The sequence below is a fragment of the Nanorana parkeri genome, unplaced genomic scaffold (genome assembly GCF_000935625.1).
Source record: "Nanorana parkeri isolate BGI_ZX_2015 unplaced genomic scaffold, ASM93562v1 scaffold118, whole genome shotgun sequence".
NCBI lineage: Eukaryota > Metazoa > Chordata > Amphibia > Anura > Dicroglossidae > Nanorana > Nanorana parkeri.
In genome coordinates this window covers 1,697,653-1,712,240 of record NW_017306386.1, presented here as the reverse complement: position 1 = coordinate 1,712,240, position 14,588 = coordinate 1,697,653, and the positions used below count along the sequence as shown (strand labels likewise).

At 42.7% G+C, this 14,588-nt stretch overlaps 1 protein-coding gene across 1 annotated transcript in view; it reads left to right on the top strand.

The window, feature by feature from the left end:
* The first annotated feature begins 3,221 nt into the window (after window positions 1-3,221).
* The window catches only part of RFC2 (replication factor C subunit 2), a 20,700-nt gene continuing 9,333 nt past the window's right edge, over window positions 3,222-14,588 (top strand). The window contains exons 1-4 of the mRNA XM_018553366.1: window positions 3,222-3,350; window positions 6,083-6,152; window positions 7,998-8,039; window positions 9,577-9,683. Coding sequence (XP_018408868.1) covers window positions 3,250-3,350; window positions 6,083-6,152; window positions 7,998-8,039; window positions 9,577-9,683 — 320 coding nt within the window. The 5' untranslated portion in view covers window positions 3,222-3,249. The remainder of the gene's footprint in view (window positions 3,351-6,082; window positions 6,153-7,997; window positions 8,040-9,576; window positions 9,684-14,588) is intronic.

Genomic DNA, 14,588 nt, shown 5'->3' with positions numbered 1-14,588 from the left:
GACTCAGAAGAAGTATAGAGAGTTCTTTTCTAGCCTGTATGATTCATAAATATAACAGGCACAGTAACTAGCATTTACAGCAGGTGTACTTTAAACAAACATAACTGCAGGTACTTAAATCACTTAACTTAAAGCCCAACTCTAGGATAAAATAGAACCCCTTCCCGCAATGATTGCAGGGCTGAAAAAAAAAAATCCAAGTCCCCTTTTTCACTTACTTTAACCGGCAGTCACGTGATCATTCAGTGCTGGTTCCTTCTCCTCTCTTTTTCATTCCTTCCTCTGGGTAGCCATGTCACTGTCTGCATGATGTGGAGAAATCCCATTGGATATCCATCGGAAGGATCCTCTCAGGTTCCAGAAGACTACTGACATCGGCCTGAGGTGAGTCAAGTGGTCGGCCAGAAGGGTTACTGTGCGGCGCTGAATAAGCGGTCCCACTGGTGGAAACAGCATCAGCGAGGGACCAGGATCGGGGAGCTCAGGTGAATATAATTTGCTTTACCGGGTAAGAAAAACGAAACACCTGGAATGATAATTTAGAGGGGTGTTGGAGAGACGGATGGTAGGGAGGTTTCTGAGTGGAGTTGGGCTTTAAAAAAGGTTTCAAGTTTGCTTCTTGTGTTACAATGAAGCTTGTATTTTCAAAGTTGGTGCAGTAATTGTGTAAAAAGTGTGAAAGGGACCTTAAAGTTTTAAAGTCCAATCTATTTAGACATTAATGGTAATGTATTTAAATGTTGTGCTATGTGTTAGCTGAACAGGGCATAAGTGTCACTCAGGGAATCTAGCATCATTAGAATGGACATATCACACTTCCGGGATAACCATGAATACCCTTTCAGATTCAAGTCCATAGCATTGCCCTCTATCCCATGGAAGCAAAAGTAAAAAGAGAATTTTGTCTGGAATATTGTCTAATGAACCCTGGGAATTATTTTTTTTTCTTTTGTTAGGGGTTTCATTCTCCTTGGAACTCCATTCTCCACTATCAAAACCTTCAGCTGTGTCTAATGACAGCAGTTCACTATTATCCATGTTGCCTGCAGAGGCCTGCATATTTATAACTAGCCTATATAGGTTACCTGAAATAGACTTATTAGGCACTGAAGTCCACCTGCTCTGGGTGCACAATTTTAGTTTCTACCTTGTTGCTAATATCCTAGCTACTATTTTAACATATATGTTTTAAGATGTTCCCATACAACACAACAGTAAATACTTTCCGGTCTGCTGAATATTGTTGAACAGCTCGTTCTCTTTTCCCAACCTCTCTTATGGACTGGTTTCCTAAATCTCCGAGGCTCCAGTCTGCTTACGCATAGACTAATTCTTCCTCAGCTTAGACTTACTGGTCTGTTTATAGAGACTGCCTCTGTCTATTGACAGTCTCCAACTATTAACTTCCTCAGACATCGGTCTGGTTCAGGTTTCTGTCCATTTAGGTCAGACAGGTCTGGACACACGCTCCCAACGTGTCCTCACACACGCTGCTCTTGCTTAACTGGTCAGCACATCTGCACTGTTTTGCCCACTGCACACCAGCAGTGATGTGTTTAGCGTGGCTTGCTGGTGTCATCACATCACTATGCATGGCACATCTCCCATGCTCAGCTGATCCTGAATCGTCTGGTTCCGGGACTGTGCATGCGCAGTTCAATAATGGCCAAGAGGGGATTTTTTTATTGGTGCTTGCTCCTGTCCACAAACATTAATAGACAGGAACAAATGCCACAGAATTTTACAAATGATCTGTGAATATACAGAATGCTGTCAATCATGGCAGGTACAGCCTACATGAGAGTGGCAACTCTGCTCTGAATTCAGGAGCAGTGTAGCACTGTTTCCACACCATCAAAGGAAGGTGGACTTCACTGGCCGAATCAACAGGTATTTGTGGGACTTTGCAGGGGGAATAAGGGAAAGCTATCACTGCAGATGCACTTATAATCAAGTGCTTAATAGAAGGCCATAGTTCTAGTTTATTGGAAATATTTGAAGTAGGACCAGAGGATGGATTTACCTTGGGCCCTATTCACAGTCATGCGTGCAGTTTAAAATGGTTTGCATTAAAGCAAATCTATTTAAGTGCTTGTTTGTGTCTAGGTCAAATAGAAAACATATACTCACCTGAACTTTGGATCTGAGCGGCTGTGACGCCATTCCCTCCAGCTTTTCTCCTCTGCTGCAGCGATGGTATGTCCCTTTGCGCCCTCGCATCCTATGCACTGTATAGAACATGATGACTTCAGGATCCGTAGACAGCTGCAGTGGAGGGGGAGCGAGGCGTAAGGGACTGGTCTAAGAGCCAGCCGTATCTGGGGTTGCCATGAAGTTCAGGTGAGTATAATGTTTTGTTTTTTTTAATCTAGACACAGACCAGCACTTAACCCATGAAATGCGGGGGTAGCCCCACTGCAAGGGTTAAGAGTCGGCACCCCCCCAAATAAATGCTTTATATTTAGTGCAGCTGTATCTCACATATCTATGAATGGAAGACTACAAATCCCACCTGTCACTGCAGCAGACTGGCGAACAGATTTCAATGGAGCATAAGTGAGGTGACATCACCGCTCTTATAGTGGATTGATGACTTCCTCCAGCCCCATAACTAAAAGTTCATACCTCTGTTTGAACCTGGACTGGGATATAAATAATGCAGAAGCCTGTGCATTATATCAGCAACACACTGATTGTGTTTGCAATGCCGTGAAGGCTCCAATGTGAAAATGAAATAAATGAACATTTTTTATTTTATTAATGTGTGTGCATTTATTACATTTTTGGAAAAGGTAGATTATGCCTTTAAATCGGTGGCTTAGAATGCAGAAACCCTGTTGGAGCTGCTTGATTGGTGGTGGTAGCTGCTGTACTTTCAGAAGGGAAAGCGCTATAATCCTGCATTCGCCTTCACTGCAGCTACCCCCAGAGACCATTAGGGGCGCTCTTCTCAGCACATAGAACCCCAGTGTGTACGTTATAGCACGACTCTCGCGCGCCCTCTAGTGTCTCACGGAGATAACTGGCGTATAAACCACGTGTTCACAATACACAATAATCCTCATTTGAAAATGTACTAATGAATATAGAAACCGAATGAGAGACTGCAAATAATAACCGCCAACTTATGCACGTATCCTGTACTAGAACATCTCGTTACTTCTGAGCGCTGAGTACAGTGGGCGGGGCTACGTGACGCCATCACAACGTAGTCCGGACCGACGAGTGTGGCGCTGGCGGGAAATAAAGATGGAGGTGGAAATGGAAGATGCACCGAGCGGGGATCAGGGGAATAAAGAACAGCAGGCTTCCGGGAGTAAGGGGCCTCCTGTTACCTATGAGCTGCCCTGGTGAGTGCTGGCTTTTCAGAGCAAGGAGGAAATATATATCTCACAGAATAATTTTCAAACGTGTGTAATAAACACTGGGGGAAATGTATTAAAACGGAAGCAGTTGCCCATGGCAACCTATCAGCGTCGCTCTTTCATTTTCAAAGCTTAACTGAAGAGTAGCTGATTGATTACTAAGGGCAACTGCTCCAGATTCTGTTTGCTCCAGTTTTGATACCACCACCACCACCGTGTACATAAGTGCATAGTGTAGTTTATGCAGCAGCATGCAAATCTATATGCCCATTAAGACAGCTGCACCTGGGGCAATGTAATCTTGTGCTGCATTGGTATTTTGGTCCAGATTTAACAATGTACACTTGTGAATGTGTTAACGTTTGAAAGCGCACAGCATACAGGGACCTTACTGGATTGATCCTGCCTGGCTGCTAGACTGGTCCCTTTAGCCACACACACACACACATTGCTAAATGTCTCTCTTCTGAAACATGTAGCAATAAGCCTGTAGACATCGGATTTCCCAATCCCGATCTGTACCAGCTGTCAAACAGTGACAGCAAGTGTGGTAAATACTGCTCTGTTATCACTGTCAGACACCCCATCGCTCTAAGCAATGGGGTGTCTGTTAAAACGTAAAGAAGAACTATGGGGTAACCTTTTTATCCCATAGTTCACTTTACGGCCATGGGAGGACATATACTAACCTCCTCCTGTGACCCAAAGCTCAGTATATAGTGGGCTATTGCTTGCTATATACTGAGATCGCCGTGACGGATCCCGACCAATACTGTCATGATCCACCCAGCTGGCTGATAGGTAGAGCCCGTTGTCAATCTAGAGGCAGAGCGGCTGTGTACCCCCGCCCCCCAGTTTGTTCCTCCAGTCAGTGCTGGAGGGGAGGGGGGGAATCCCTGTGGGGAGATGATCGGGAATTGAGTATGTGTTCGCTACCCGATCTATAGAGCCGACGTGTGACAGTTTTAATGTCACACGTCAGCTCTAACTATGAGGATGAGTGTAAATCACTCACCTTATAGTTCTTCTTTTCAAACCCGATCTCAAAGTATCACCCTAACCGTCCCCTCCGCTCTTCAAAAGGCCTTCTGCTTTCCAGCTCCCTTTTGTCAACTCCTTCCATGCTCGCCTCCAGGACTTCTCTAGAGTCTCTCCCATCCTCTGGAACTCTTTACCCCAACCTGTCCGACTATCTCCCACTCTGACTTCCTTTAGGCAATCTCTTAAGACTCATCTCTTCAGGGAAGCCTATCCCCCCTAACCTAACCACTGAACTATCACTTTCTCAAACAATTCATCCCCACACAGCTACCTCCTCATATATCACTTCCCCCTCCCTTTTAGATTGTAAGTCCTCGGGCAGGGCCCTCCTTACCGTCTTGTCTTGAATTGTATTGTGACTGTAATGTCTTCCTTATATTGTACAGCGCTGAGCAAACTGTTGGCGTTCTATAAATCCTGAATAATAATACTTCATTAATTAACCACTTCAAGCCCAGGTGTTTAGACCCCCTTCCTGGCCAGGCCATTTTTCAGTATTCAGTGCTGCGGTACTTTGACTGACGTTTATTCCGTCATGCAACGCTGTACTGAAATTTTATACCATTTTTTGGGGACAGATAGAGCTTTATTTCGGTGGTATTTAATCACCACTGGGGGTTTTAATTTTTTACTATAATTAGGAAAAATTACAGAAAAAATTACAAAAATTTTTAACATTATGTTAGGAAACATTTATTAATACCCAGCTTTTTGGTAAAATATAAAAGATCGGGTCACGTCGGGTAAATAGACACCAAACATGTCAAGCTTTAAAATTGCGCGCACCCGCGAAATCGCAGAAAATTACCGTACCCAAAATTGGCCATGGGCGACGCTTTAAAAGCTTTTACCGCTCATCAGTTTAGTGTTATCAGTGATTGATGGCCCTACAATTATTGCTCTCACTCCGACGTTCGCGGCGATATGTAACATGTGCGGCGTAATGGGTGCAATCGTCTTTTTTGCACGTATGCGCCTCCGACGCATGTTTGCATGCGTGTATGTATGGGTGGGGACTTAAACATTTTTTTTTGTTTTTTTATTCTTTTTTATGGTGTAACTTTAAATTTGGGGAGGGGGGGGGACTTAATTTTTCTTTCACTTTTTTTTTTTCCCACTAAACTTAATTGCTATCACATACTGGGGCTAATAAAACCCCCTCTATGTGATAGCAAAATATGTGATTTTTCTGAGCGGACGTCTAAAGACGCCCACTCAGATCTAGAGAGCTCGGGCCGGCCGTTTTTTTACTACGGCCGGCCCGGAGGTGGTTAAAGAATTAGGCTTTTACAAAAGCTTAATTCTTTTATTAATGGATGTCTTATTACTGAGGCAGTCATTAATGAACAGTAACTGCTGATCTTAGCGGTTACTGGCATTTCTAAGCACTAAATAGCTGCTCATGTAAAATGTACGCGAGCAGTCATTTAGGCACAGTCCCCTGCACACTGTACAGCTATAGAGACCTTGAAGTGACAGTGGTGCTTGTAGTGATGTCCTCGGATGGCGCTGTGTGTATAACAGTAAATAGCAATGGGGATCCTCATTTACTATTTACTACCGTCACTAAGGGGTTTAATGAAGCTCCATTTCTCTTTATAATTAATTTATGCAGTGTGTGGTAATCTCAGTCTCTGTCTTTCACATGTGTATATTGACCACTTTGTTTTTTTTAGGGTTGAGAAATACAGACCACTAAAGCTTAATGAGATCATCGGTAATGAAGAAACTGTTAGTCGGCTTGAGGTAATTCTTTTTGTTGCCTTTTTTAAATTTTACTTTTAATAATCCAGTATAGGACCAGTGGATAGAACCTCCTCAGTAAAATTTAGTTAGGTACTGTACCTTGGGGTGGCAGAGGCAAAATTCATTTCTGCCAGTACAACTGTCTCGGTTTCTAACATGAGAACCCTGTGCAAGAAAAATACTGATGCGGGATGTTTTAACTTGTTAGATTTTATGCGGTAGAAAATAGGGCTGCAGCTAACGATTATTTTCATAATCGATTAGTTAGCTGATTATTAAGTTTAATTAATCGGTTAAAACGGATTAAAAAAAAAAAGGCTCCTGTGATGGACTACTAGTTTGTATTGAGATTGTAGTCCATCACAGGACCAAGCTTGGAGCGGTGAAAGTAAAAGAAAAGTGTGGTGTGTAATATAGTACATTATACAGCGTCGCAATGCAGAATACCAGCCGCTATAGAGGAATACAACAAATCGCAGCAATAGTACATTATATACAGTGCAATGCAGAATACCAGCAGCTATAGAGGAATACAACAAATCGCAGCAATAGTACACTATTAGCTGGTATTCTGCAGTGTGCTGTATAATGATTATACGCAACCCAGAATACCAGCAGCTACAGGGGACTACAAATCCCAGCAATAGTACCATATACAATAATGTACTATTGCTGGGATTTGTAGTCCTCCGTAGCTGCTGGTATTTAATGTATTGCTGGGATCTGATGTATTCCTCTATTGCTGGTGTTATTGGAGAGGACGGGTATGTTGCAGGAATAGAGCGGACGGGTATGATGGTGGAATGGGGTGCAGAGGACGGGTATGATGATGGAATGGAGAGGACTTGGATGATGGTGGAATGGAGTGCAGGGATGGAGAGGATGGGTATGATGGTGGAATGGGGGGCAGACATTGGGTATGATGGTGGAATGGGGTGCAGAGGATGGGTATGATGATGGTGGAATGGAGTGCAGGGATGGAGGGGACGGCTATGATGGTGGAATGGGATGCAGAGGACGGGTATGATGATGGAATGGAGAGGACGGGTATGATGGTGGAATGGGGTGCAGAGGATGGGTATGATGATGGTGGAATGGAGTGCAGGGATGGAGGGGACGGCTATGATGGTGGAATGGGATGCAGAGGACGGGTATGATGATGGAATGGAGAGGACGGGTATGATGGTGGAATGGGGTGCAGAGGATGGGTATGATGATGGTGGAATGGAGTGCAGGGATGGAGGGGACGGCTATGATGGTGGAATGGGATGCAGAGGACGGGTATGATGATGGAATGGAGAGGACGGGTATGATGGTGGAATGGGGTGCAGGGATGGGTATGAAGGGATGGAGAGGATGGGTATGATGGTGGAATAGGGTGCATAGGATGGGTATGATGGTGGATTGGGGTGCACAGTGTTGGCTCCCAGGCTCCAGGGTGCTCGGGCACTTACTGTCTGAACATTCCCTCCATGTTTTCTGCTGAACGGTTCAGCCTGCATGCCAGCTCGTCCCCAGCCATAGTCTCCGTCCCCCGGCTGACACCTGTCGCGCTCACATCCCTGACACCCGTCATGTGATCGCACCGGTCAGGCTAGATGTAAAGAGTGCCGGGATTGGAGGCTGAACCGCGGCGTGTGCGGTAGGCGCGGCGTGGGCGTATCGGGCAGAGCGTGCGCGGCTTGTGTGTGGAGCCGCGAAGAGGCAATGTAATATATAGCCGACTAATCGACGATCGAAAACGTTGACAACGTATTCGATCGTCGATTTTAATCGACTAAATCGAATCGTTGTTGCAGCTCTAGTAGAAAAACTGATGACCACTTGATATATTTATTTTTTTAGGTATTTGCAAGAGAAGGAAATGTTCCAAATATCATAATTGCTGTAAGTATTTGTCTAGTATTTTGCACAGTAATGCATGCAGTTTTTGCTTTTAGAAAATGCGTGCTTCTCCCAGCATAGAGCCGCACGACACCCGCCATGAAAATAGCTCCTGCATCTGTTCCCCTGACAATGTCAGCACCAATTCACAGATGATTTGAGGATCTACATCCGAGTTATACACAAATAAGATACATTTTTCTTAATTGTTAAGGTACTTTAATTTAACGAGTGATAGCCACATTTTTTTCTTTATCTTTTTGGGATAAAGGTTTTACATTAATGAATAAAATCTGACCATTGTAAGCACCCCTGTCGTTGTAAATAGTCCCTATGCATGCGTGCATGAGTTTCCTTCAGATCCCCCAATTTGATGTACATCAAACAATCCAAAAACACACTAGTAAGTTGGTTGGTTGACTGCAAAATGCAGTACACAATCTAAGATGGTCTTTTGCATATTGCAGCTTACACACCATAGGTGTGGCGATTGCTTTAATTTTCTTTTTCAGGCTTACTTTTCTCTTTACTGAGACTTTTACCAATAACATGCTTCCTGTACTAGGGCAGGGTTGTGGAATTCCTATCTAACTGCTGGGCAGGTTGTTTTTTTTTCTACAAACCGGCAAGCAGAGTTAAATGTGAAGCGGGGTAGCCGGCACTCATTTTGTATAAGTGATCTTGGCGGCTGTACAGCCGCCCAGATGATTTTGTCATTTGCCTGCTGGTCCGTCCCCCCGCGCCGGCCACTTCTCTCCTCACCGTGGTTTTCTCTTCTGGGGGACCCAGGACCACGGCAAATTACATCAGGATGGAGAGCTGGGAGCAGAGCGGAGAATGTCTGTTCTCCTGCCTGCTCCTTGTGAACAATGAGACAGGAGAGCTGTACTCGCAGCCTTCCTGTCTCAGCTGTCACAGGAGATTGAGCACAGTGCTGTGCTCAGCTCAAACTCCTCTATTGGAGGTGACCGGTTCCATAAAGAGAACCTGTCACCTCCGAATGCTGTCACACGGGATTGTTGGCTCCTGTGTGATAGCGATAAAGTTAAGTGGAAAAAAAAATGTAAACAAATTGATTAACAGTGGAAAAAAATTATAGAATAAAAATATAAAAGATAAGATAAATAAAAATGTAAGCAAAACCCCTGCCATCTGCATGTGAATAAGCGCACGTGTAGGGCATTGTGTGTGCACGCGCTGAGTGCTACCCCCATTCCACTGTGCGCCATATTGTGGTAGCCAAGCTTTCTACAGGAAGTTACAAGCCCCATGGGTTTTTGGCAGGCTCAACAGGTATTTTGTTGCACTTATCGAACAGAATAAAAAAACAAACTCTTTTAACGGTATATTTAACAGACCATTAGGTAGCAAATAAACACATTTAATTGTTAGGGTTTACATACACTTTACCTGTCTAGTTGGTTACTACTAGTGATTATAGTAAAACACTTATTAAATAAACGCCAGTGGTAATAATGCATGCTTGATAAGTAACAATACCCTAAAAAGGTAATAACTGTAAATATTCCTGCACTTGCAGGGTCCACCTGGAACTGGTAAAACCACAAGTATTCTGTGTTTAGCTCGTGCACTTTTGGGTCCGGCACTTAAAGATGCTGTCCTAGAACTCAATGCTTCGAATGATCGGTAAGTTGGTTTTGTATAATGGTATTATCAGATTGAAAACTGAAATGTACAATCTTCACTTTAAAATAAAAATCACTGCAGCAATTTGTAGCTGTTTTCTCCAACCCCATTCACATTATACCGTTTTTCACATATTCTTTCTTATAAAATGTTCTAATGCAGTAAAAAAAAAAAAAAAAGAAGCAATAAATTATTTAAGGACATTTCTCAAGGTGGCAGGTACCTACATCCGTAATTCACAAATGTAATTCTTGTGGAAATCATCATGTTGGACTTTCATTGTACCCTAATACACCATATATATTTCTTTAATTTTGTTTATTTTATTACATAATTTAAAAATATACGGCAAACACATTCATAATGGAAAGTGAATACCGACACAGACACTTTCTATATTCATGGGAGTTTGTCCCCTTTCAGGGGTTGGGTCAGTAAGTCCAAACACTGTAGCTCTTACTGTTTCACTTGAGGATTTCGATACACACACATATACAGTAGTAAAAATCGCAGTCTTGAAAGCGTCAAGACTGAACACGTTTTCCAGAATGTCTCATTCTTCAAGAGGTCTCCCAGGTATCAACTTTTAACCCCTTCATGACTGAGCTTGTTTTTAGTTTCTGTTCGTAAATGACTGAAGCACTGGTGATATTTTTGCTTCCACGTCAGTAATATACTTTCTTACAAAGTGCACCCACACATATTATATATTGTTTTTTAGAGGACAGATAGGGCTACATATTTATATCACATATGTGTACCTAACACCTCACTTAGGACAAATAAAATATAAAAAAAGAGGAAAAAAGCATAAAGAAAACACTTTTTCCCCAATTTTGATGTGTAGTATTTTTTACAAAAACATCACAGCAAAAAAAAAAGCATTAAATACATTTATTTGGAAAAACCTCACATCCCTAGCATTTTAGTAATGTTTCTGTAGTACTCGGCCTAAAACCTAACATTTTAATTTTTTTTTCTCTTAAAACTAAAAGTGGTCACCTGGCATACAATGTCACTGTCACTAAGTGTCACACTTAGTGACGGCGACATACTTTGAACATCACTGTCATGAGGGTGTTTTAAAAAAATTAACCCCTTGGGGTGAAAAACAAACCTGCAGCTCAGCTGCAGATTTTCATTGTAAGGGGTTAATTTTTATATAAAAAATAGTATAAAAATATATTTTAATATATCTCATTTTTATTTGTTACATTTATTTTTTTACACTTTTCACTATTTTTTTAAACTTTCTACATTTTTTTTAAATTTATTTAATTATATCCAGCAGTCATAGTGAATTAATCTAACTATTACTGCTTGATAATTTAATTTATTCATTTTTGGTTATTATCGGGCTGCTTCAAACTTAAGAACAGCCAATAATAACCTTAGTGACACTGATCCTGCAGCATTTCAGGATCAGATGTCACTAAAGGTTTTCTGATCGTTCCAACATTGTTTTCAGGAATAGATACATTATGTTTCTATTCCTGAAAGTTATTTTAAAAAAAGCCGATATACATTGGGATTTCCCGATCTATACTAGCTGTCTTAGTGACAGCAAGAGCTGCCAATGCCGCTCTGCTCTCACTCTGACACCCGATTCCTGAAAGGGATTGGGTGTGTGAAAAAGCTTAACTCTTTCATTAATGGACGTCTCTATACTGAGGCATCCATTAATGAACGGTAACCGCTGATTGTCAGCGGTTACTAGCATTGTAGAGTCGCAAATAACTGCTCACGTACAGTGTACGTGACCAGTCATTTGGGCACTTCGTGGCAGGACGTACAGTGCACGTGACCAGTCATTTGGGCACTTCGTGGCAGGACGTACAGTGTACATGGCCAGTCATTTGGGCACTTCGTGGCGGGACGTACAGTGTACGTCTCCTGTCACGAAGGGGTTAAAATCACTTGAACTAATAAAAAATAGTTTGAAAACATGGTATTTAGTTTTGAAAACATGGTATTCATGTTCAAGTCCCAATCGTTATTTAGCATGCTCCTTAAAAGAGAACTATGGGGTAACTGTTTTACCCCATAGTTCTCTTAAGGGTCACGGGAGGACATAAACTAGCGTCCTCCCGTGACCCAAAGCTCAGTATATCGCGAGCTACAGCACGCGGTATACGGAGACCATTGCAGCCGGGGCGGATCCCGACAATGCTGTTGAGATGCACCCAGCTGCGTGAATGACAGCTGGTTCTGCCTATCTAAAGGCAGAGCCAGCTGTACCCTCCACCGTCCGTTCCTCCAGTCAGCACTAGAGGAGGGGGGAATCCCTGCGGGGAGCGGTGACTGACAGTCACAGCTCTCTGCAGGGAGATGGTGGAGAAGTGAGCGAGCGACGGTATGCGTTCACTCACTTCCCGATCTATTGAGCCGACTTGTGATAGTTTCATTGTCGCACGTCGGCTCGAACAATGAGGATGGGTTATTTTTCACTCGCCTCATAGTTCTCCTTTTAAGGCTATTTTAGCAACTGAAGTGTAATTTTTACCCCTCAAGTTATTTTTATGTCTTGAATTGTAGAATTAACGTTTAAAGGTGTTAAAATAAGTTTGACTATCTGATGTAGGGCTGCAGTTAACGATTATTTTCATAATCGATTAGTTAGCCGATTTATTAAGTATGATTAATCGGTTAATCGGATTTAAAAAAAAAGGCTCCAGTTATGGACTACTAGTTTCTATTGAGAGTGTAGTCCATCACAGGCGCAAGTTTGGCGCGGTGGAAGTAAAAAAAAGAGTGTGGTGTGTAATATAGTACATTATACAGCGGCGCAGTGCAGAATACCAGCAGCTATAGAGGAACAACAAATCCCAGCAATAGTACATTATAGTATAATGTACTATTGCTGGGATTTGTTGTTCCTCTATAGCTGCTGGTGTTCTGCATTGCGTTGTATATAATGTATTATTGCTGGGATTTGTAGTCCTCTATAGCTGGTGGTATTCTCCATTGCGCTGTATACTGATTATACTGCGCAATGCAGATTACCACTGACCAGTTATAGAGGAACTACAAATCCCAGCAATAATACATTATATACAACGCAATGCAGAACACCAGCAGCTATAGAGGAACAACAAATCCCAGCAATAGTACATTATACAGGGTGTTTACGGTAACCTCCCTGGCGGTATTCCCGAGTGTAACTCGGGGTTACTTCTCCATACCCTGAGCTACACTCGGGAATATCACACAGTATTTACTTACTTTGTCCCTCGAGCCGTGCGGAGTCCTCCGGGCGCCGCCGGCATCTGTCTTCCGGGTTCCGTCCCTTGCGAGCTGACGCGTTGCATGGGGGCGGAATCGGCGGGAAATTCGAAAAAAACCCCGGGAAAAAACGAAGAAATAAAATAACGGAAAAAAATCGCACCGAAAAAATTACGAAAATCTAAATAATCATACCGCCAGGGAGGTTAATATATTATTGCTGGGATTTGTTGTTCCTCTATAGCTGCTGGTGTTCTACAGTGTGCCGCTTTTTTTTTTTTTTAACAGGAAACATTAGAACAGGTCCCCCTTACCTGTTTCTGAACCCTTGTAAGTCGCTGCAGCGGCGTGCTCTGCGGGTGTGTGTCCAGCTTGTGCGGTGGCCGGTGGCGTCCACGGCGTGCATAGCGTAACTCGTGTATGGAGCCGCGAACAGGCGGGTGTGAGTGGGAAATTTACATTTTAGCCGACGAATCGACGATGGAAAACGTTTTCTATCGTCGATTTTTAATCGTCTTAATCTAATAATTGTTGCAGCTCTACAGAATACCAATGTAAAATACAGCCGGCACACTGCTGACCATTAGCAGCTATAGAGGAACAACAAATCCCAGCAATAATATATTATACAGGCTGTTTAATGTATTATTGCTGGGATTTGGTGTTCTATAGCTGCTAATGGTCTGCAGTGTGCCGCTTTAAAAAAACAAAACACACAGGAAACAATAAAAAGCTCCCGGCCGATCTCGACTTACCTTGAATGATGGTGTTGTCGGCGGGCAGCGGCGTTGTCGGCGGGCAGCGGCGATTCGGGCAGCTCACCGGGAAGAGAGGGCCAGACGCATGTCCTCAGCGTGGGCGTGGCGTAAGCGGCGTCGCGTGAGCGGGTATACCGGCGTAGGTGCGAGCGGCTTAACCGATGTGGTCGTGGCGTAAGCGGCGAGCGGGAAATTAGAATTTTAGCCGACGAATCGATGATGGAAAACGTTGACAACGTTTTCCATCGTCGATTTTAATCGACTTAATCGAATAATTGTTACAGCTCTAATCTGATGAATCAGTATTGCCATTTAGTTCATTCAATATACATTTAAGCCGATACCCCAAATTATTATTATTATTATACAGGATTTATATAGGGCCAATAGTTCGCACAGCACTTTACAATATAAGGAAGACATTACAGTCACAATACAATTTAAGACAAGAGGGAGGAGGGCCCTGCCCCTGATACATGAGGAGGGAGCTATGCACTGTCTATAACATTTGTAGTCTCAAAATGTTTAGTATCGATTATCCGTTTAGAACCTGATTCTTGAAAATATTACTTTAAGGGAAAGAAAAGGGGGGATCCCTACTATGTATATGTGATAGAATGTAGACTAATCTACCTTATGTGCCTTGGAATCCAGTTCTCGTATACACGAACACTGTTGTTGATTTTTTACTCTTGCCTATATTGTATGTCTGTGTGTTGTATAAGTTTTGAAAAATACAAAAAGTTTCGAAAAATACGTTTGACTGATGCATTCTAGGACCAGAAGGGGAAGTTAGCAATGCCTATAAATGACATTTTCAACAGGCTGTATGTTAAAAAAAAAACGTATTAAAAGTGTTGAAGTTTACATGTTATATTTACAACCTCACTTCAACCCCCCCCCCCCCCCCCAATAAAAAACATAT